The sequence below is a fragment of the Asterias amurensis genome, chromosome 21 (assembly GCF_032118995.1).
Source record: "Asterias amurensis chromosome 21, ASM3211899v1".
NCBI classification, from domain to species: domain Eukaryota; kingdom Metazoa; phylum Echinodermata; class Asteroidea; order Forcipulatida; family Asteriidae; genus Asterias; species Asterias amurensis.
The window spans coordinates 1,896,121-1,920,201 of NC_092668.1; the positions used below are offsets into that span (position 1 = coordinate 1,896,121).

Genomic DNA, 24,081 nt, shown 5'->3' on the forward strand with positions numbered 1-24,081 from the left:
CCCTTTTATATGCTCTTTTCTTTTCTTTTTCCTAATCATAATCATTCTTTTTCTTTCTTTTTCCAATTCTCCTTTTTCATCAGAAACCACTTCCCCATCTTTGCCTACTTTATCGTTCCCCTTTCAGCCCTTCCCTTGACCTATCATGTATTTGAGCAACTGAGTGCTTGTTGAAAACTAACTATGCATGCAGCTGATTGAAATTCCACTAAACAAATGCAATCCAATCCCAGTATTTTTAAGCTGCTAAACGGAAAATGGTTCTTAACAAATTTGCTTAATAGCAATAATGAACAGGGGACCAGTCACTGTCTACCTAGCATATATTTATATGCTAAGCAGACATCAGTGCTGAACATCTCATTTGACTTGGGACCCTTTCCTTCAAAAATAAGAGTGAAGTTGGCATTGGGCTCAAAAGCAGGAAAGGTTTCCAATTGTATTAGGTAATACGGGTTGCACTTCAGGGCTTGAACTTAGGGGGGACAAAATTAACAAGACCGCAGATTTTGTTTTACAAGTTGGCAACAGCCAATCCCTATCAATGGAGAATATGAATTGCACAACTCAAGAAATTGTGATCCAGTAACTAGATGACACTACTTATTCTAGTTATTGTGAAATCAGCGGCTAGCTTTGGGGAATCTAACCCACAACCTTGGAATTTCAAGTTATGCAGTCTTACTACTGGACCACTCTGTTCTTGTTTTGTTGAGGATGAAAAATATGAATCACAAAAATATCTCTAAATCATCTTTCCTTTTTGTTTCTTACACCCTTGCAGGTTCGTTCCAACTCAGACACAGGAAACTTTGACGACTACCCACCAGACACTGACCCAGTACCGCCAGACGATATGTCCGGTTGGGATAAAGACTTTTAATGACCATGCAATGTGCCTGATTATTGTAGTATCCTGCACTGGAATTAATGAACAAAAAAGCAATCAATTATTGAAACTAAGCATTCAACAACTGTGTCACGGCGGTACCGTGTTTTGTTTCAAGGATTCTGAATCAGAATTGATTTTTTTTTTTTGCCTCGCTTTGCAAGAGAGTCTGTTCTTTGTATCAGACTCTTACCAGTCTATTTTTTAAATGTCTAGATCCTGTCTCTGTGATTGGAGTTTAAGTATGAGGAGTTTCAAGTCACCCGACTAACTTATGCATCTCTGCATGGCCGCCAGTTGAATGGGAAAGTCTGGCACCCCGCCCCATGTAGTGGATATTTACCAGCGAAGTTTCCTTCTACTAAAGAAACAGACTATCTCTGATTGCGAGTCTGGAGCCCTGCCCGACTAAATAGATTCATCATGCCAGTCTTTCAAGATCACAGGCTGCTGTTTCTTAGATCAGTCTTCAGTTCAACAGTTTGAATGTCTGAAGTGAAATAGCCACTATCTACAAGCAGCTTTGCTGAACTCCTCGATCCAGAAGTTAACCATTGAAAACCATCACACAAGTTTGTTGGTTTTGTTAACCAATTGATGACTACACGGCACAGGAGCGAAGCAAAACCTTCAGTAGAAAGAAATCAGTCATTTATGGGTTAATTTATTTACTTTTCTACTCAACATATCTTCTTATTTAAATGATTGAAATGGACGCAACTCAATTGGAAATATTTCTCATTACTAAGACAACTTTTTAAACTCAAAAATGGTAGTTTTTGTGATTAAGCGGACACTGTTTCTGCTCTTCAAACCACACGAAAGAGTCGCCAAAAACGCATGCAGTAATGAGAAAAACACTTCGCAGACGTCTGACATAATCTATGCAGCGAAATAGCCTGTCGGTGAAAACAGCAGATCTAGCGAAGACATTACTTTGACAAAGTTTGGATGAAGACTGTGGGAACCCATGCTGTTGAATAATATGTAAATATTTCATGAGTTATTCGTAACATTATTTTTTGTGTGCATGAAACATTGGTGTTTCTCGGGACCATGAATTTAACATCAAATATTTTCCTTGGGTTTTCATGATATTCTCTATAATGGTGGTCACTTTATAGAAAAACCCTGTTTTTCACTAAATTCTAAGTCTGCTCAACAGAGGCATTTAATGGACATTGGGAGAGAGAGAAAAAACAAGTCATAATTCTGACCTACATCTCAACAATTTACATAGAACAAACCATAAGGACTTAAATATGTTATAAAATGACTTTGGCACTAGTCTTAATTGTGACTTGGGTTTAATCATAATTTTGATATACAAGTCATGTTTATAACTAATGCTAACTCCGAATCATAAATACACATGTACTAAGTCAACATTATTATCATTAATGCCTTTTTAAAGCTTCTGAACATTTTCACACCATATTGGCTAAATAACAATCAAAATTCTACACACGTTAGTGCATTCAAACTATAAAAAAATATATATTCTTAACTTTTTGGTGAGAAAAGTCGATTACATTTGCAACCCTAAAGGTGAGTCGCTTTCCTCCGCAGTTCAACATTTTTGGTGGTCAGTTTATAAAGTTGAACAGAACTCAGAAAATGAATGACATGTGAGGAAATGGTTTATTTTTTATAGCTAATGACCTTGCAGATGTCAACGGTCAACTTGTGAACATTTTGAAATGTTGACGTTTTTGTGGAGGAAAACTTACATAATTATTTTAAACGCCTCAAATATTGGTAATGCATTATCATTTACACTCCCAGTTCAAGATTTGTTTTCTCCCAAATGTTTGTTTTGAAAATTTCTTTTTTGGGTAGGATCATAAATTGCAGACTAGAAATAACCTGGTTTTTATACATCGGTATATAATGTGCTTCCTGTAGATTTTAATGGTGTTTAAGATGTCGTCAACAGTTCGAATGGTACTCAAGTAATATTATTGTCAGTCTGTCTGTCGTGTGGTACAATAAGAGAAACGGTTTATGCAGCCTGAAAAACAGGAATTTATAAAATAAAAAAGAAAAATCTGTGCGCAATATTTTAAGAGGGATATAATGATTTCTAGTAGACACCGACACTCGTTTTGGGTGTTCATTATTTACGGGGAGGTGGTTTTTAAGTTTGTGTCACTTTTTTAATTTGAGTTGCATGTGCAGTCAGGATTTTCGAATTTTGTGCCAAACAGACTTTCGTTTTCAAAGATAATTTTTGTATAAAAGGGTCTATTCCAAACTTCGGCTTTGGCACCGGCTCTGGCTCTGGCTATGACTCCAGCATCGATCTTAGAGCAGTGTACATTTTGCACGGTGTTTCCAACATGAGTTGAAGCCTGCATGCTAAGCCAAGGTTTGGAAAATGTTCCAGGAGTTGTTCCAGTGGGTGCACTTAAAAAGTCAGACGAGATTTGTGCTGGGGTTGTAAAAGAAACACAAAATGGCGGGCAATGTTATTTTGTTTGAGTCTACGCAAATTGGTAATTAAGTCTACGCATTTAAAAGGATTTAAAATATTGACTGAGAGTCTGCAGTTCGATGATTTAAACAAAAGGAAATTTGTTATTGTAAAACTGTCGGGAAAAAAAATATTTTGTTTAAATGCTCGATGAACCAAAACTTGCTAATCAAAGGCCGACCTTGAGGACAGAAATGACTCACTGGTAATCGAGCGTACCTATGCCATGTGGTTTACCTGTGACTGGTTTGCGTGTCTTTGGCAAAATTTTGAAAGATTTTGAGTTTTTGAAAGAATAAGAACCCTGTGAGATCAATAGAGGGCTTTGTTTGTTTCTTCCGTTGTCTGTGAGGAGCTGTTGGTTTTCCCTTGGCTGAGATATGCCAAGAGTAAATTTTGTTGAATTTAGGTTTCTGTCAAGGTTTTGTCGTCATTCAACACTATGAGGCATTTTAAATCAGTTTAGCGGAAATTATGTTGGTTTCTATGCATTTATTTGTTGTGTTCATGTGTTTTTTTGTAATAAGAAGTTCATGTTTTTGTTATTGGTTATTATTTGGAAGTTGTAACTTCAAGCACGACATGTCGCCATTTTGTTTTCAGGCATGGCTATGGCCCTTTTCGAAACCACGGCTTCGGCTTGAGGCTCCGTTCTCTCGTCTGGAACCATGGGCGCGTATACGCAAAGCACGCATGCACAATATTGTCAGAATAGCCGCAGGGCCAAGCTAGCCTGAACCGAATACAAAGCCAAATTCAGTCGTTTCGAAAAGGGCCTATGTTAACTGACTATCATATCAAGTGCGCTATATTATACTGTAACCCGATTTTACAACTGCACTTTTTTGTTATTTAGCAATATTGTGTGGAGGGACACACCGTAGCTGTTGACAATACTGAAATGACCAACAGTTAAGGCACTGGGCATTCTTGGTAATTACTCAAAATAATTGTTAGCATAAAATATAAAATAAAGGTAACAAGCAATGGAGAGCTGTTGGTAGTATAAATATTGTAAGAAACGGCTCCCTCTGGAAGTAACATAGTTTTCGAGAAAGAAGTAATTTTCCACGAATTTGATTTCGAGACCTCAGAGATGGATTTTGAGGTCCCGAAATCAAGCATCTCAAAGCACACAACTTCGTGTGACAAGGGTGTTTTATTCTTCCATTATTATCTCGCAACTTCGACGACCAGTTGAGTTCAAATTTTCACAGGTTTGTTGTTTTGTGCATTATGTTGAGATACACCGTGCGAGAAGACTGGTCTTTGACAATTACCTAGGGTGTCCAGTGTCTTTAAATAAACTTACCTTTTGAACTAAGGAGTTTTAGCCAAATATTTTAAGTTAAAAGCTTGAGAAAGTACGAGAAGGGACACGAGAAATAAAATGGTTTAAAAATACTTCTTCATCGGGTGATTTGGAAATAATTGTACAAATTAGACTTGTAAATAGAGGTAACACTGTAAAGTTGTGTGTAGGAAGTTTTTGAAATTTATTTTTTGAATCTTTTTGTTTTGGTTTTATTTATCTAAAAAAAAAAAGTACTTTTTGATTCCTACCTTTTTGAGTGATTTGAATTATCCAATCAGTGCCTCTCCTTTTTGTCCTTTTCTGACCATTTTTCTTTGGAATATTGAGGGTTCGTTTTGGACTAGTTAATAATGGGACCGGCGGGGTGGCTGTTTGTAGTTTCAATTACGTCTCTCTTAAAAAAAAAATTCTCTAAACAAGCGGCCATGAGTGTTGTTGCTGTAGGTTTTGTTCTTCGTTTTCCTCTTTTTAGGCCTATTATGTTGTTCATCAATGAAAAAAAATTGGCATAATTGCAAAGAGTTTTTTTGTAGAATTTCAACTAATTTTGCCGTTTGAGTAGCTCTAATTAATATTGTTTGTATACTTTTTTTAAGGATTGTGTTTTGTGTTCATTAACTCTGAAAAACTTTGATTTTGTGCCAAATTGCATTCATGGCCTTGTCATGTTTTTTTTATTAGTTTTGAAATGAATTTAAAGATTTTTGTTTATTGAAATAGAAAAAATTATCTGCAACAAACAGTGCATTCATTTAAATTTTAAATATGTCATTGTGTTTACACAAAATCATTATTATAATTATGCATAAATCAGGGCAAACATAAGCACAGTCTTGAACTGTTTTGTTAGTTTGATAACTCTTTTTGAAAAGGCAGTTTGCGTAATAAAAGTGGGTGAAGCCCTCTAAAAGCTTCCGGTTCAGAATTAAGCCGGGTCCCAATAGCTCTCTTGACCATGCTGACCCTGAAAATGGTCATTAGCCTGGATTCTGTGTAAGTTTGACCCGGGTCATTTTGAGACCTTTGGTTCACACTGGCTCAGAAATGGTTCACACCCAAAGATTCCACTGTGTAAGTTTGACCCGGGTCATTTTGAAACCTTTGGTTCACACTGGCTGGCTCAGAAATGGTTCACACCCAAAGATTCCACTGTGTAAGTTTGACCCGGGTAATTTTGAAACCTTTGGTTCCCACTGACTCAGAAATGGTTCACACCCAAAGATTCCACTGTGTAAGTTTGACCCGGGTAATTTTGAAACCTTTGGTTCCCACTGACTCAGAAATGGTTCACACCCAAAGATTCCACTGTGTTAGTTTGACCCGGGTCATGTTGAAACCTTTGGTTCACACTGACTCAGAAATGGTTCACACCCAAAGATTCCACTGTGTTAGTTTGACCCGGGTCATTTTGAAACCTTTGGTTCCCACTGACTCAGAAATGGTTCACACCCAAAGATTCCACTGTGTTAGTTTGACCCGGGTCATGTTGAAACCTTTGGTTCACACTGACTCAGAAATGGTTTATACCCAAAGAATCCAAGAGTTTTGTTATGGTTCAAGAATTGCCCTGGGGTCGGCTTGTCCGTGTTTTCCCCCTTGCCCTTTCTTCACCTGCTGCGGACCCCGGTTCGTCTTCCGGACTTGGAGGCTTGTAATTGGATTGGGTTTTCTGAAGCTAGAGGATTGCAAGGATTATTTGATTTGGTATTTTCCTTTCTCTCTTTTGAAATGTTGTACCATCCCTATGCGATCTTTTTTTTTTCTTTCCTTTTTAGACTCAAATTTTAAGTCCACCATTGTCAATTGCCAAAAACATGTTCATCAGTACTGTAAATTGTTTTTTTGTTCACCCTTTTGTGTTGATCATGCGCCATTTTTACCTCAATGTCAATAATTCGAGGCTTTAATGTCCCTCATGCTGTACTGTGCATGTTTTGCATTTTTATTAGTTTGTGTTTTACATTCGGACACTTACTTGTTTTTTTGTTTTTTTACTGTAACTGATTAGTGAATTTTATTGTGTTTGTGTGTGTCATGTTGTTTTGTCTTATTTGTATCCCTGTTGGGGTGGTTGTATGTCTGTCTGTTCGTTCTCGTCTTTGTCATTGTTTCACTGTTTAGGAAGTTCGATCCAGATTTAATGGTTTTATCAAAAAGAAGAAATAGTTGCAGCTGAAGGCGTGTCAACAAACTTAAATATTTAAGAAGACACAGATAGTTGATTGGTCTCGCTCTCTGAAAATATAAAACCCCGTGTAACATTTTGAATGACGTAGCTATAGAGTTTCTTTAGAACTAGTTTTTGGTGTTGGTCTTTAATAATTTTTTCTTTCTTTATATTCTTTGCCTTTTTTAAAAGGCGAGTTAAAAGACTCGGGCCCTTTTTGAAACTGCGGCTTCGGCTGCCAATCTGTAAAGTTGGTGCTTTAAAGACGGCAAACGAAGCCGCAGCCGGAACCGTTTTTTTTTGAAAAGGGAATCTGACTTTGGCTTTTTGTTTAGTTTGATGGTCAAGAATGATTGTAAAGACCCCCTCCGTAGAACCAGTGATCTAATCAAAACTGCGAGTAAAACCTAAACCAACGCTAGCTTCAAAACAATTAATGATCCACCGTGGTGTAAAATTAATTTCCACTAATATTATGTGATGGATAAAAAAATTGTTATTCGCAATTTTAGTTTCTTTTGAATGAAATAATACAGATATAGGCCTATGTATCAAGACCAATTTGTACAAAATGTAATGTATTTGATTTACATTCTGTTTCTACACCATTGTGAGCTAAACAAACAATAACTATTCATTTTTATCAATCTGGGAAAATGTAGTTTTTTTTTACGTTTTGCTTGCTTTACAACAACAAAAGGACTTTTTTTGTGTTAACTGTGTGTACCCCCATTTCATCCTTGGTTGGTGAACAAACTTGACTGCTGTAAATGGTGTTTATTTATGTGTATTTAAAAGTAGCTTTTTATCTTGACATATTTTATCATGTGTATTAAAAAAAAGAATATTAACAACAATAAAACAATTGGAAGCAAGGATGCTAGTCATTTTTTATAACAATAATCTTTATCTTATTTTTTGACTATAAAAGTATAAACTGTATGATTATATTATAGAGTATAACCCAATAAAGAGCATTCTTGCGTGACACTGGAAAGGTGGTGAGAAGTTTCTTGTGAGTATCTTGTTGTGTCTCAGGTTTTACTGGAAGTTTCTTGTGAGTATCTTGTTGTGTCTCAGGTTTTACTGGAAGTTTCTTGTGAGTATCTTGTTGTGTCTCAGGTTTTACTGGAAGTTTCTTGTGGGTATCTTGTTGTGTCTCAGGTTTTACTGGAAGTTTCTCGTGAGTATCTTGTTGTGTCTCGGGTTTTACTGGAAGTTTCTTGTGAGTATCTTGTTGTGTCTCAGGTTTTACTGGAAGTTTCTCGTGAGTATCTTGTTGTGTCTCAGGTTTTACTGGAAGTTTCTTGTGAGTATCTTGTGTCTCAGGTTTTACTGGAAGTTTCTTGTGAGTATCTTGTTGTGTCTCAGGTTTTACTGGAAGTTTCTTGTGAGTATCTTGTTGTGTCTCAGGTTTTACTGGAAGTTTCTTGTGAGTATCTTGTTGTGTCTCAGGTTTTACTGGAAGTTTCTTGTGAGTATCTTGTTGTGTCTCAGGTTTTACTGGAAGTTTCTTGTGAGTATCTTGTTGTGTCTCAAGTTTTACTGGAAGTGATGGCCAGGCCATGCACAGAATAGAGTTCATCGGAATACAATGGCATGTAGGAGGTTGTGTCTTTGTCAGAACAACAGCAGTGGCTCACCTACTCATGGATATAGCGTCAACAGAGGGGGTGGTTCACGCAGCTGAAACAAAACCTCTGAATTGTTTACGTTTTGTTACTATGTTTTATTTGAGTACGTTTTTTGTTTATGTTTATTTGGTGTCACCAGGGTCTACATTATAATAGGTCTAGTAGCCTACATAAAGTAAAATAAAAGTTGAAATTGAAGCTAATTAGTCCAAAATAATGGACCCTTGTGCACTTCTGAACGTCTAAAGAAACATTAAAACTTAATTTCATTGAAAACATCAATTATGTAACTCTGTCGCCGGCCGGAGCGGGGGAAAAACATCACCAATCTCCCTAGAAACAGCAGCTGGAATTCATTGTTTATTTATTTATAGCTATAATACTTCTTGAAATGCGGGTGTGTGCATTTCTTGACAGCCCTCTCCCCCTGTCTAGCCTATGGCCCTTCACATATCAAAAATCAATTTTCCTCGCATCCGAATCTAATCGTTTTTATCAAAACCTTACAAGCTAGCAAACAACCTCAGCCTGCCGTACCAGCTAAGCTGACGAGAACCGAACAAATCGAACACGAGCCCCCACAATGGGATGATCTTTCACCCCTTTTGTCATTCCTGGTTTTGTAGTTGTTACCTTTGTGGGTTGAATATCGATTCACTAGTGACCCTGTTGAGGGCGACCACGGGAGACCAATGTTCCCCTTAGCAACGGGGCACAACCACCCCGTACTGAGAGCTCATACAACCCGTACACACTGTACGCACACACACTACAGCAGCTCAATCAACCAAGCAAGCACTACTCTGTTAACGAAACTGGCCGGTTATTTCTCGATTTCTCCGCCCTGAATCTGAGAGTCCGTCACCATCAAAGGCTTTAGGTAAGCATTTGGAATGTATTTCTTTGGTCACTCAGTCGGAATGGTTTTATTTGAAGGGGTTTTAGGGTAGGTTTTGGTGAAAATTCCAGCGTGGGACGACGAACAGATTTTTGCGGGATTGTTGTTGCTATTAAAATTCAATCAATTATGTAGGGCGCTATGGCATGGCATAGTAACAGGTGAAAATGGTTGCTTCGTGTCGCGTCTTCACAACAACTCATGAAGACAAGACTAAGAAACTAGCAGGTTTCAAGTTATATTTTTGTGACAAACCAGTATAATGTAACCACTTTAGTGTTGCTGTTGACTTAACGGACCCAGTCCCATCAAAAAGCAATTTGAGATTAAACACTAACAGTTTATTTAATTGTTGATTAGAAAGATAATTGGATTGAAGGCGTAAACGAGATTACAAGAGTGATAAACATAAAGCCTTGGGCTTAGTGTTTGGGTGAGAAGTCGTAAAGGTATATAACAGTGTGTAAAAATGTATGGAGTTGTCACAACTGTGTCAATGCACATTCAGTGGATTTAACCCCACCCAAACAAAAACAAATAAGACTATTTTAAGATCTTAAACTTTGTACAATCTTAAGTGTTGCCAAGGTTGAATTTCTCTTGACTTGAAACCTTTAGAGATCATTCATTTCTGTGTGATCATCACCGTACATGTATGCCCATACATGGTTTTACTGTTGATTTTTCAAAGAAAACCATTAAAAAAAAAAAGCACAGATCAGAAATGTTGATTATCTTGGAAATATGGATGATACAACGATATTGGAAACATTGAAAATAGTCAATTTATTTATTTTGAAGTTTTTGGTTGAGTGGAAGTATGTGTGTTCTTGAAGTATGTGTGTTCTTGGAGCAATTTTTTTCTCTTTTTGTAGCATTTTTTGATAACTTAGTCTCTAAAGGGAGAGTCCTCACTTGGTAATTTGAACTCAGTTTGCAATTCAAAATCAACAGTCTAACATGAAAAGCTGATTTGTTTTTGTCTTGGTTGGAAAAAGTGATGAAATGTATTTTATCAAAGACCACTATACTGAGTGTGACCCAACATACACAAAGCAAAACAATGATTGGTCATTGATGTCTTTGAGGAATAACCCTAGTGAGAAAAAAACTTACTGTTTTAGAACATCTGAAGTTTGGTCTCACAAGATCAAAAGTAATTTTTTTTTACTCATTTAATGTAAACATAAAAAACAAAAAAAAACTTGTCATCAAAAATATGTCCAAGGAAGTTTGCCACCCTGACCATCTGTAAACCTTGTAAGTTATTTATGTTTTTAGTCTTGTCAATGTTTTTAAAACCCTTTAAAGGTAGGGTCATAGAGTGGTAAAGACCGTAGAAATTAATTACCACAAAAACTTACTCGGTAAGAAGCACTGCAGCTGGTGATAAACTATTTTGAAAATATGTTTGGTAAATTTTCACCCTCTATTTTTTGTTTTACTTGATAAACAATTTATTCATGAATCATTTCTAATAATTTATTTCTGAGGATGGACTGAAAATTAAAATTTCTGTGGTTGGTATTGGCTGTCACCTTGATGGATTCAATGTTCTTGATAAAAATACTTTCACAGTTGAATTTATTGTATCTTTTGATAATTTTTGATAATCAGCATAACCTTGACATCATCTAATCTATGACCCTACCGATAACTAGCATAAGTCAGACATCTATCGTTATTAATATAATAATTGTCTGCAACACAGAAGTGCTACCGTGTACCTCTAAATAAATTGCCACTCAACCTCTGGCTCCCCCTCATGGTCTCACAAAGTTATCGCTGTTGTTAAAGTTTACCCAAAGCAAAGTTTGTCTGTTTACTGATTGTAGTTTCTATGTTGACTGTAGACAAGTGACTGTTTACTGTAAAACCAGAGAAGTCTCTCTGTCGCTTTGGAACCATTGTGTTTAGTACACTCCTGCTAATGCTCTCGGAATTTCTGCAAATAAATGAAAGAATGAGCCATGGATACTGTACATGATAAATATTTTGTTAGGAATTTGGGCAAAAACAATGTTGACTTGTGCATGTGTTTGAAGCTTTCATGGTGTGGAAAATAAGATAAGAAATTAACTATTAATAGTAAACTTGCAAGTGCAACCATAAATATCTTGTTTTGGAGGAGTGTGGGCTCTGAAAAAGAGCTGGTGTTGTCTCAATTTTTGTGTGTGAACAGTGTAGGCTACTCTGCTCTTCTCTGGGAATAGGAAAAAAAGAGATTTTACACATGGTACCTGCAAGTTAACTACGGTACTTATAGTTAATTCTTATCTTAGAATGATGCCTGTTGACCTTATACAGTGCTGTAAATTTGGCGTTCTGGTGGACGGTTTTGGCTTTTTATTTTATCTCCAACAAGTAGAGTAGAGACCTCTCTGTCATTAAGAAGATTGTCTGATTAATCTTTTAGATAAAACTTTGACAAATTAATTCTTGAGCTAAATCTGACAGGGCCTCACTACTTTTGAAAATTTATCTTAAATTTAAGTTTTTGGATTCTCCACACAAAATGAACTTTAAAAACATTAAAGTTCAGAGTTTTTTACAAGAAATTTTCAAAATCAGTGTCCTTTCCCTTTAAAAATGTGGATCACACCACATTGACATAGCTTATCCAGCACACCCATTAGTCAATCTGTTATTGGATGGATGTAAGTGCATTTGACAGCGTTACTCCATAGCTTTATGATTAATGATTGAACTTTAATGAAAACCACTGTTGATTGTGTCCATGTTCAGTTTGGTCAAATAATGAAGATCATAGACTTGCCCAGTGAGACCTGTGATTGTTAATGTTGTTAGAAGTCAAAAAATGATCATATGAAGTGCTTGGATGTACTATTACATTAGTCATGACTCCACAGCAACCTAGGAACGCGACTATATTGTAAAGTTGTGATTTTAAAGTCGTCTCCATTGTTTTATTTAGCATTAAATTTAAGAAGCTCCCTCTTTTCTGAGTAAGCTTGATACTGTAAAGCTTGGATATGACAAATTTGATTATCTAGCAATTGGTCATCCAAAATCTTGTTAAATGTCACAAATGGTTCTCTTCTAAATTTTGCTTAGCAACCAGGCCAGAAACTTTACAGCCAGACAAGTCGAGTAGTCTTGTATTTTTGAATCCTCATCAGAGAAAAAACAATGTTCAAATGTTGACTTAAAGGAACACGTTGCCTTGGATCGGTCGAGTTGGTCTTTGAAAAGCGTTTGTTATAATATGCATATGGGTAGAAAGATGCTGTAAAAGTAGAATACAATGATCCACACAAACATGCCTCGAAATTGCTCGGTTTTCCTTAAACCTCGTCGACTAACACGGTCAGCCATTTATGGGAGTCAAATTTTTGACTCCCATAAATGGCCGACCGTGTTAGTTCGCACAGTAGAAGGAAAACCACGCAATTTCAAGGCAAAGTTGTGTGGATTATTGTATTCTACTTTTAAATTATCTTTCCAACCATATGCATTTTATAACAAACGGTTACAAACGCTTTTTTATAGACCAACTCGTCCGATCCAAGGCAACGTGTTCCTTTAAGCTCCCATATAATTATCTTAATTTTGTTGAGTATGGAAGTATGACCCATCAGACAATGAGATAATAAACCTTCTAAAAGTGCTCGTTCAACTCAAAACAGTTCGTAGTGACACTATAGTGTTTTTTCGTTTTTTTTTTGGTTTTTTTTGGCTCATTTTAAATCTGGTCTTAACAAGAACTGCTGTCTTGTGAGATGTTTTACCCCAAATTGAACCCCAGCCAATTTTCTATCAAAAAATTGTAAATGACACATTGACTGTGTTAAAAAACACAACTAAAAAAAAAGGTATTACAATAAATAGGTTTTAAGTCACATGCCGTGTTTATAAATAAGTAAACAAACACAGCTGAAATGCCAGCGGGGGGAAAGCGTTAAAGTCAACGTAAACCATCAGAAGTCCCCTAGACGACCCAAGTATTATAACATGCAAAGAAAACAAACAGACAAAACCTGAGTAAATACTCGGCTGTTACTCATTGGCAACTCAGGTATGTTGTTGTTTGGCCACGTTTTCAAGCAAATGTATTCAAACATCGGAGCAAGCAAAACCCTGATTCGTGCCAGTATGTTTTTCAGTTTGTGTTTACACATACATTGATTGGAAACAATCACTTTATTTTACATAGTATCAGTACACAGTTCAGAAGTGTATTTTAGGCGTAACTGGGATTTTTCTGAGGGGTGTATTTTGTTCTTTTTGTCTCTCATGCTCATGTTTTGATAAAAGTAACATTTTGGTGTGTGTGTTCGTGTTGTGAAGAATTGGAGCAGTGGGACATTTGGAAACATTGTATAGACCATGGAGAATAGGTTCATTATTAAGACCTGGGCCCAAAGCTCTGGTGTTTCTTATCAACATGAGTGTAGGTTCGAGTCCTGGTCTACTTGACACTGGTAATTACTCAAAACATGTATTAACTTAAAAACTGACTTGGTAACGAGCATTGGAGAGCTGTTGATACATGTAGTATAAAACATTGTGGGAAACGACTCCCTCTGAAGTAGCGTAGTTTTTGAGAAAGAGGTATTTTCTCACTAAAATATAAAAGACTTCTAGCTAGAAGTCTTTTATTCCTATCTGAAAGCACAAAAATTCGTCCAGCAAGGGTGTTTTTTCTTTCATCATTTTCTCGCAACTTCGATGACCGATTTGAGCCCAAATCTTCACAGGCTTGTTATTTCATGCTTATGATGGGATACACCAAGTGAGAACACTGGTCTTTGACAATTACCAAACAAGTACGGTGCCTTTAATCAAGACACCGTTATTGCTGCATCCTTCAGATGGATGTGAAGCCATAAGTTGAGTGTGTTGTGAATGTAAAACAACCCAGTTAGACTTTATTGTGAAGAAAAATGAATTGCCAAGTGTTTCTGACAGTGGCTGTTGAATGCATCTTAGCACCTTTAAGACCATAAATTGGTCTCATAATTCATGAAATAAAAAAAAAACTGTCTTAAAATACTTATGTTTGTTCAAGCGCCTTCATTGAATCTTACTGTAGATGTCTTACTGTAAAACTAATTTTTATAAGTTTTAATAATGGACAGGCTGTATTTAGCTTTTGAGGTAGAAAATGAACGGTATTTGTATGAGTTGGTTTATTTATTTATCTTATTTTGCTTACACAGAAGTGGAACTGAACCATGCCCGTTTTCACCCCGTCCAACGGTGACCCGCTGGTGGTCCGCAGCACTCTGGGTGTTGTACCAGAACATAACACCAAGAACCACCATCTCCCTATGACGAGGAAGGACTTTGCAGGGAACCGGCCGGCCACCATGGCTAGCGCCCGGTTCGGCAACCTGAGTCAGAGTGCCTTCTTCGCTCGTCACAACCCCCACCCTGGTAGAGTCCGACATATCAAAGGTAAACAAAATCTCAGACATATTACAATTAAGATCATATTGAAGTCAACTGAAATTGACATTATTTTGTAGATTTTGAGAAGTACATAACTATGACTTATTGTACATGTATTGGCTGTTTTTTAAGAGATAGAGAGATCGAGTTCCGAAACAAAAATTTGTGTTTCTTTTTGGAATTTTTAATTCCTTTAAAGAAACATCCCCCTCGGAAAATGAAACAACATTTTGGGACCAGTTTGATTCTTTTAATCCAACAGAAATGTAGATGTATACTGTACAATAAAACTAACATGTGAAAATTTCATTTCAAAAGATGGTCGTGTTTGGAGCGAATGTTCGTGCAGGAAGAACAAACCCTTTATAGGAATACACAATCTGACATTTTGGGGCATAAATACAGATATACCTTTGTATAGCCACACTTCTTCAAAGTGAAATGTTTATCAAAACGCTTTATACTATGGCAATCTGAGGTCTTGAAATAAAAGTCGTACAAATTACTTCTTTCTCGAAAAACTATGTTACTTCAGAGGGAGCCATTTCTCACAGTGTTTTATACTATCAACAGCTCCCCATTACTCGATACCAAATAATGAAGTTTTATGCTAATTTATTTTGAGTAATTACCAATAGTGTCCACTGCCTTTAAAGAGTGATTACCGAGAATGTTTACCTTCCCTTTAACATCTGCCCAAAGTATCAACCAAGGAAAACCTTCAGTTATAAACTCCAATTCTTGAAGCTCAAAGGTTCTTTTTTTGTTTAGCCATAGCGCAAAAAACTGACGGAAACAAAGCCAGCTGTCTGTATCGGGCACTTTGTAAAAGAGAAATAAACGATAGAGCGAGTGACTCTGTTTGATCAATTGACTAGTTTGTTCTAGCCTAGAGACGTTACGAGCCCCAGACACACGGCCATAGATTTAATGAATTATTTGTTGGCTCAGCACACAAGAGTCTCTTTGACTAATGGAGGAAGCACTTTTTTTTACAGTCCTGTTTAAAGTGAGTCTCACCTGCCCTCTTAAAGGGAAGGTTTATGTTTGGATTGTCAAAAACCAGTAGGCCCATAATGTATAGAGCACCTTGCACAAGTGTCCACCATTTTAAAAGCACCGGACACCTTTGGTGTTGTAAAAGACCAGTATTCTCACTTGTTGTATTTCATCATATACATAAAATAACAAACCTTTGAGTTTGGACTCAATTGGTCATCGAAGTTGCAAGAGAATATTGAAAGAAAAAACACCCAAATCTTTAAATGGTGTTTAAAGCTTTGCATGGTGTGGAGAATAAGAGCAACTAAATATAAATATTAATAGTAAACTTGCGGGTACAACCAAGGGTAAAAACTCTTTTGAGGGAGTGGTTGCTCAAATCTTTGCACAAACTTGTTTGCTTTTTAATGCCTCATAAAAGTATCCAGGCCTTGAGTATTTTATTTTTTAGTGAAAAGCTACCTCTTTCTCAAAAACTACTTCAGTAAAAATATATTTTGAGAAATAAACCCATAGTGTCCAATGCCTTTGAAGGGAAGCTTTATGTTTGGATGATTGGTAATCACGCTGAAAATTAACGGCAATACAAACTTACTTGTTTAGAAGTCTACTTTAGTCTGATGTCCAACTCTTTGCCCTTGAAAAATTCAATCAAACTGTGAAAAATCAGGCTGAAATTTCCATGTGTATAGGTCAACCCTTGTATTTGATAAAATATTATTTTTCCCAAGGATTGATAATTTTTGGAACGCTTGCTGGCAGCAGACTTACCAGGTGAAATCCATTTTTCTTGGTTATTATGCGCATGCTCAAAACTAAGTCGACAATGAAAATTTACCTGGTATGCTGCCACCTAGAGTTCTAAAGTCTCTAATTAATTGATAATTAATTCTGATTTTTGTAAACAATGAATTATCCAGGTTTGCTTGATTTCCCAATCTGTGCCGTCCACGACGAGGGCTTCGTCGTCAACCCCCGTCTCAAGCTGAGGAGCAGGCCCGCCACCAGCAGTGGCCTCGACCAGACCCGCTTGTCCCTCCCCGTTAAACTGCCCGTCCAGGCAATCAACTACCACCCGAACCACATCAATCCGCCGTTGCAAAATCACAAGATCAATCAGATCGACAGCCAAAAGCACTACCGCCGTTTCCCGTTGTCCATGCGAGAAAGGGCCGACCCTCAGTTTGGCATGAGTAAGTCGTTGTCTAACACCTCAACAAACTCCAAACACTAGTTGCATGTTTCTCCCATTCCCTTCTTACTAACTCTCTATTGTAACAGAAAAAGTGCATTCGAGTTGGCAGTTCTAAAAAAATTAATTTTTACACTGTTTGGGCTTCATTTCCCAAAGCACTCAAACTCATTTAAAGATGAGTTGTCTATTGTAGTGAACTGTATTGTGGCTTAAGACTTTGCTTAGCAATCAAGATTCATTCATAGCCTTTCATGGAGACTCTTCTTGAAATTCCAGGCCACTAACTAACTTTTGCAATGAAGATTAATGCACACTTTAAGATAAAGTTTTTCTGATGTCCAGAATTTCTTTCTCTTTTCAATGGGCCCCCATAGGCATATATTCCATACCAAATCACGTACATTTTTAACCACATAACTTATTGGGCAAAAACAGAAAGATTTATCAAGCTTCAAGCTCAGATAAAATATTTCCTTCTAAAATATAGTCAAGTTTAAGAAATTAGCATTTGAAGACTCCACAAAATGCCAACTGCTTATATCGGTTGCCCCAATTAAAAAAAAACAGGTAACGTGAATAGAACATAGCATGAAAGTTCTTCTGTGAGCACAAAACTAGAAGAAAACAATTCTGTGCTTTTAATTTTGACTTTTTGTCAAAATCACAGGTACAGACATTTACTTTACATTGGACAGCCCGACTCAAATGCACACAATAGTCTCTTGATGATACTTGTATAAACTAACTTGCATGTTACTAATTCATTCTTTTATTCATCTGAAATCCTTTACATGTACTAAGTTCACCCTTGTCATTACTAAAATGGAACTTAAAGATACCATCATTAACTGAAATCAAACAAAACAAATACTACTCTGGGCCAACTAACTCATTTTGTAGCAAAAAGAAGAGATAATTTCACTTTTCACTTCTGCCAAATTCAAATGCTTCTTAAAACTTCCTTCAATCAGCCAAGCGTTCTGCAATTGTTTTCAATTTTTTTCTCTTTCCATTAATGGAACCATTAATGACCAGAATAATTTACAAGAAATTTCTGCATGTTGTCCTTTTCAAAACTTTTTTTCTGTGACTTATCTTTAAATACTAACTACACGCCATGTACTTGGAAAAGCACTGACTCGCATGTGTAGATAGCATTTTGGGGTAAATTTGATTTGGCCCGTTTTCGACTTTGTCTAGGCTGCCATAAGCATGTTGCAGTCAATCTGTGTCCATTTGTTGCCAGGCCCGATACTTCATGGAGACAACACAGGCGATTGCCTCCATGGCCCCTGGTCATTGCCTTGGTGCCCTTGAAATGCTCCGGTAGAAATTTGCAATGTTCTCATAGGGTGCCTCCAAGGAGAAAATGCCTTGGTGCTCGTGCCCTTCCCCAAAAAAATCATACAGGCCTGTGTTGCCCCGTAATTAGAGTTTGAGATGTGGTAGTCGGGAGTGCGTCTTCAAGCCATGATGTTCAGGGTTCGGGCCTACTCGCGGCGACAGATGGGGGTTGAGATGACAGAATTCTCGTGTGTGGACTCCAATCTTGGTCGACGTCAAGATATTCTCCTTTGTGAATAAATGTTGGTATTCCTCAGGCCTGAACGACATGCCGATATGCGCAGTTCACGACGAGCACATGGTCACCAATCCGCAACAACTCCTCAAGAGGCCCTCTACTGGCGAGTCTCGACAGATGTACTCGCACCGAATACCGGCTGTCAACCCGCACCGTTACCGAATTCAGAATCAGAACCCCACCCTCAACTCACATCGTTATCCCATAAACACGCTGACCGGGCTCAGCACTTACCCACTGGGGTTCAAAGAAAAAGCAGATCCCAAACTTGGACTTAGTGAGTTGTTTTTCTTGTGTGTGTGTGTTTTTTTATATTGTGTGTGTGTTTTTTTCGTATTTGTGATCACTGCAAGAAGTGCTTTGTGTGTCCATGAACGAATTCTTGCCAATTAGTAAATCATTTTGGCTTGGTCGCTCGCAGACTTACAGTCGATCAAAATGGCTGGCATTGAAAGCTTTGATCAAAAGTTCATTTTGAAAATAGATTTTTCTTGTAAAAGCTGTTATGGTTCCATCATTATCATATCTTCCTCAGATTTCACAATCTTATGACTGACAAAATGGCAGGCCCATGATCAAGATCTAATGTAATACACCCTTCACTTTCTTCTGTCTTGGGCCCTTTTTGATACAACAGCTACGACTCTGGCTAAGTTTCATGGCCTCATAGCCAGAGTGGGAGCCATGGTTTCAAAAATGGCCTTTGAGTTCCTCATACACCACCATTGAATATTGCACCTTAAAACTTATAATAATAATAATAATAATAACTTGTGATTAGTTTATCACCAATGAACTCGCTCAAAAATGTGCATATCTCTGTTTACTTTTAAACAATATCATCTTATGGTCATTTGATTAAAGCAGTTATTTCTATTTCATGAAACTTTGGCTACATGATTTGATTTCTTTTCATCACACCTTGAACTAGTGGGACAAAAAAACAAACCACATCACAAAAAAAGTGTGAAACCCAACATTAACCCTTCTACTGTTGGACCATTTTATGTCACAGTTGTAACCACCATTCACAATCAATCACTCTAACACTTGGATGGTTCCCAACGGTTGGTCATTGGTTGGAAAATGTTTCAAGAGTCAGAGGGCTAATGCAAACTGTTGAAAATCAAATTTTAAAATCACAATCAAAAGTAAGCGCTGTTTGAAAAAAAAGGCAGAAGAAACAAAACAACACACTAAACATTTTCTGTAATTTTTCATTTCCTACGATGCATAGTACCCATTACGGACCTTTGGCGTGAGGAGTTACGTCAGCTCACCGAGAAAGCAGGTATGGGTCTCCCCAAGGAGATCAAGGAACAGCAAGAAGTCCAGCCGAGACGAACCAGCGTCTACTCGGCCGAGACCGGAAGGCTTCTTCCCCCACCGTCCAGGGCGATGAGTCGTGGTTTCTCCCGTCAGAAACAACGGCCGAGGGATCTGTTCCAGCACATCGTACCGGAGATGGACCAGGAGGCCCTGGTAAGTTCAAGAAAGTTCTAGAAGATCTAGATGGTTTTAGAATAAGAATAGTTGGTTTTTATATACATGTAGCACTTTATACACCCAAAGGGCGCCTCAAAGCGCTTCCAACATTATTACCCCTTGGCCCAATTTCATAGAGCTGCTAAGCATAAAAATTTGCTTAGCATGAAATGTTTGCCTTGATAAAAACAGGATTACCAACCAAATTTTCACATGATTTTCAGGATAAGCAAACAACAGCTGAATACCAGACTAACAAGCCATATGCAACAAATGAAAATTTGGTTGGTAATCCTGTTTTTACCAAGGAAGAAATTTGTGTGCTTAGCAGCTCTATGAAATTGGGCCCTGGTCACAGGGCCATTTAATTCATTCCTAAAACCATCTCAGCTTCCTGGAGTGTACCCTTGGAAAAATCAGGAAAATTGTGATAAAATAGCCTGAAAATGTATTAGGCTCCTAAACCATACAATGGATGAACAAGTAGGTCAACTCTGCTGCCCCCAAATTATTTTCCTACTTTGTTCTAAGAACCAAATATCATGCCTGTTAATGTAAGAATTGCTTGATATCTAGCATGCATGTCGGAGTAAGAGCTATGACCTGGTGCGTAGCGTGAAGACATTTCTACCCATCTCATTGTCAGAGCCCCAAATATCAAGAGGATATCACTTCAGTTTTTCATCTCTGTTTGTTTATCTCCTTGTGTGAAGGTTATGGAGATGCTATGTCAGATACTGCAGACAGATTCCATCAATGCCGTTCAATCATGGCTGTGTTCGGCAGGAGAAAGAGGTAAGTGCTCCATTATTACTCTGGAAAAATTGATTAAATTTTACTCCAGAATTGATCGATGGATTTAATCCTTTAGTTCGATGGAAATTCTTTTTGTTGGCTTATGCAATTAAATTTAGCTGCGCTGTTATTTTGTATCAAAATGTGTTTTTAAATTCACTTTAAAAACCAAGATGGTTGGGCAAGTGTTCCTCGTAAAATGCTTTCGATAATTTGCTTTCCAAAATCTAAGGACATCTAAGGATGTACATGTAGATTGGCAAATACTCCAAAAGTTTACCGTACAAAATTACATGGGTGAGAAGCACTGCAGCTGATGATGGTAAAAACTTTTTTGAGAAATAAATTTTCACCCAAAAACATTTTGATCTGAGAAACAATTCATCAGAATTCTGAAAGTTGGTGTCCATTCACAGTTGCTGCATACAGAGATGCGGTTGGTGCCTGCTGTCACCTCGCTAAACAAGGATGGATTTGATTTGATGCAGCCATGGTCGTCATGGACTTTAGATTGTTGATCAAAAAATTCCTATTCCAAATTTTATTATTTGCTTCTACAGAAAAAGAGCTGGTGCTGGACATGATCCGTGGTGCCGTCACAAACGAGTCCGATTACTGGAAACGCACGCAGAGCCAAGAGTATTACGCTCCCTTAGAGCGCCCTCACAGCCAACCCCCACCCAACATGATCCTCCAGAATGGGTACGGGGAGCTGGACAGACCGGACCCGACGCAGAAGGACGAGAGAAGAATTGGAACACCTAATGGCTACTCTAGATACTCCTACGAACAGGAAGGTGAGTGGGGGAAAAAGGCGACTGTTGATAAACAGGTCTATGAAGACCAAAAATAAGAAAAAGTCTGGGAAAATTGGCTTTGTTTCTTACAAAATGATTAGTGCAGACAAGATGTTTGGTTAGCAGAAAGAGTGACAACCATGTTTCAATGCCTATGGCTGGTTACCAACTGGTTTGGTTTCACCAAGCACATAGAGTTTTTAGTCAGATTTTAGTCTTTGGTAAATAATGAGCAAGCATTGGAAGTATGACGCTATTGCCGAATTGTGGAGAAGGTGCGCTTACAGCCCATTGAGTTACAAGAAGTTGAGCCATGAGCATGAAGTTGGACCCAGATCTAAAATGCAGAGGATTGTGGACTTTTTTTCAGCAGGAAAGTACCAAGTGTGTGTGGTTTGAATAATCATAAAGTTCGTGAAGCGCTGTTTTTTTAAAGAAATTTAAACAATATTCAATCGCGGCCATTTTAGAAGCGTCTATTTCACTATTAACCTGACCTTTTTGTTTATTCTCTCTCTCTTTGTTTGTTTTTACAGATCATCCAGCATTAAGAAAGAAGAGTGGCAAGCCCGATATCTTCAAAATCGACCACCCGCAGCGCCCCGTCACAAGGTCAAAATCCCGAGCTGGAGATGTCCCTCCTCCAAAAACTCCCAAGATGCGTTACGTCTCGACGGCTACCGAGCCCCAATCCTGGAAACCTGAGGAAGCTACAACAACTAACTGAGCCACCTTCGCTCGTCCGTCGTAGACTTTTATCATGGTGATGTCATTTTGGGTTTGTTCTTTCACTGGAATCAGCACTAAGGCCAGAGGCAAAAATAGTCTGATCCCTGTATTGGTGTTATGAAAATCAGTATTGACTTAATGTTATTGAGCATGGGGTTACAGACAAAGATGGCAGCTGCTGAGGTTCCTTTCCACTGTGAACCCCTGACTCGTTGCACCTACTGTTTCACAGAGACAATTTTATGGTCAAATTTTATCCGTGTTGTGTTTACTTCAAAAGCACTATATATTTTTTCAAAGCGTTGAATATTCTGTACATAAAATCACTACTCTGAAGAGTGTGTTGTAAATAACTCATGTATGTTTACACTTTTACCACCGATTTTTTCAGCCAATGGGCATTCCCTTTACACTCAAGTGTACAGAAACTATTTGTGTATTTTTTGTACAATTTTAATTGAATGCTCTGTAGACTTGGCTCAAGTCAGTATTGAAAGTTCAGCAAGAGACACAATGGTGTTCCAAGGTGCCTTTAAGTTTAATATGTAGAGATAGAAAAGTATTTCTAGATAGTCTGACCCTAGTTTCATTACCCTACTTACCATCAAGTTCTATGTTAACGATGCCCTTTAAAGGCAGTGGACAATATTGGTAAAGACTAAAAACAATTATTAGCACAAAACCTTACTTGGTAACGAGTAATGGGGAGAGGTTGGTACAGTAGTAAAAAACATTGTGAGAAACGGTCCCTCTGAAGTGGAGTAGTTTTCGAGAAAGAAGTAATTTTTCACGAATTTGATTTCGAGACCTCAGATTTAGAACTTGAGGTCTCGAAATCAAGCATCTGAAAGCACACAACTTTGTGTGACAAGGGTGTTTTTCCTTGTATTATTAACTCACAACTTCATGAACTTTGACGACCAATTGAGCTCAGATTTTCACAGGTTTGTTTTTTTATGCATATGTTGAGATAATCCAAGTGAGAAGACTGATCTTTGACAATTACCAATAGTGTCCAATGCAAGGAGTGCGCAAGTGCGTTAAAATTCGCTTGACGAAAAAGCTTATTCTTAACTTATGGTAAGAAGAGCCATGCAATTGGGTAACTCCATTGGTTGTAAGCACAGACTTCGGAGCTAACAATATCAGATACCAAAAACTCTTGGTAAGTTTACAAGAGCGACTCTAGAATTGTTATTTAAAGGTTTTTTTTTAGTTGTATCAAAACTAAAGAAGTTGTACATAAATAGGATTTCCTGTGCATAATGTATAGTTTTGTGATGACAATAACTCCTGTTTTAGAAAGTTTCTAGAAAAGTTTTTTAATATTTTATGCGCAATATTTAGCACATTGTACTTTTTTGTGTTTTCAGAGCGTTTACGTTAAATTGCAAACACTTAAAAGTGTTGTACAGACATTCAGCTTTAACTCACTGCCTTACGTATATTTAACTTTGTGTGTGCATGCATTGTTGTGTATTGGGATGTACAAGCAAGAACAAAATGCAAGTTTTTTCTTAACGCTAATAACCCCTTGCAGTTTTTAAAACACATTTTTGGTAAAAACTCAATGCTTACACCCCTTGTTATTAGAGCAGAGTTGTTTTACTTTTAAGCATCTTGTTTTTGATAAAAACATTTCAAGGTAATTTATCACTTTTTTATGCAAATAAAGAACAAAATTGTAACATGCAAAGCTTACCCCTTA

General features: G+C 37.4%; 2 protein-coding genes across 5 annotated transcripts in view; both read left to right on the plus strand.

Moving 5' to 3' along the window:
• Window positions 1-7,841, plus strand: part of LOC139952839 (cGMP-dependent protein kinase 1-like) — a 149,799-nt gene extending 141,958 nt beyond the window's left edge. For both annotated transcript variants that reach the window (XM_071952094.1, XM_071952095.1), the window contains one exon: window positions 785-7,841. In XM_071952094.1, the coding sequence (XP_071808195.1) occupies window positions 785-883 (99 nt within the window). In that variant the 3' untranslated portion in view covers window positions 884-7,841. The remainder of the gene's footprint in view (window positions 1-784) is intronic.
• A 1,371-nt stretch (window positions 7,842-9,212) lies between these two features.
• LOC139953237 (protein TBATA-like) lies at window positions 9,213-24,074 on the plus strand. 3 transcript variants are annotated; one of them, XM_071952703.1, is made up of 8 exons: window positions 9,213-9,358; window positions 14,557-14,794; window positions 16,711-16,983; window positions 18,587-18,844; window positions 19,805-20,049; window positions 20,766-20,847; window positions 21,408-21,644; window positions 22,181-24,074. In XM_071952703.1, exons 2-8 carry the CDS (start codon window positions 14,572-14,574, stop codon window positions 22,369-22,371), a joined length of 1,509 nt encoding a protein of 502 aa, XP_071808804.1. In that variant the 5' UTR covers window positions 9,213-9,358; window positions 14,557-14,571; the 3' UTR covers window positions 22,372-24,074. The 3 variants fall into 3 exon arrangements, with proteins under 3 accessions (XP_071808804.1, XP_071808802.1, XP_071808803.1); XM_071952701.1 differs by lacking the exon at window positions 18,587-18,844; XM_071952702.1 differs by lacking the exon at window positions 16,711-16,983.
• The last annotated feature ends 7 nt before the right edge of the window (window positions 24,075-24,081 follow it).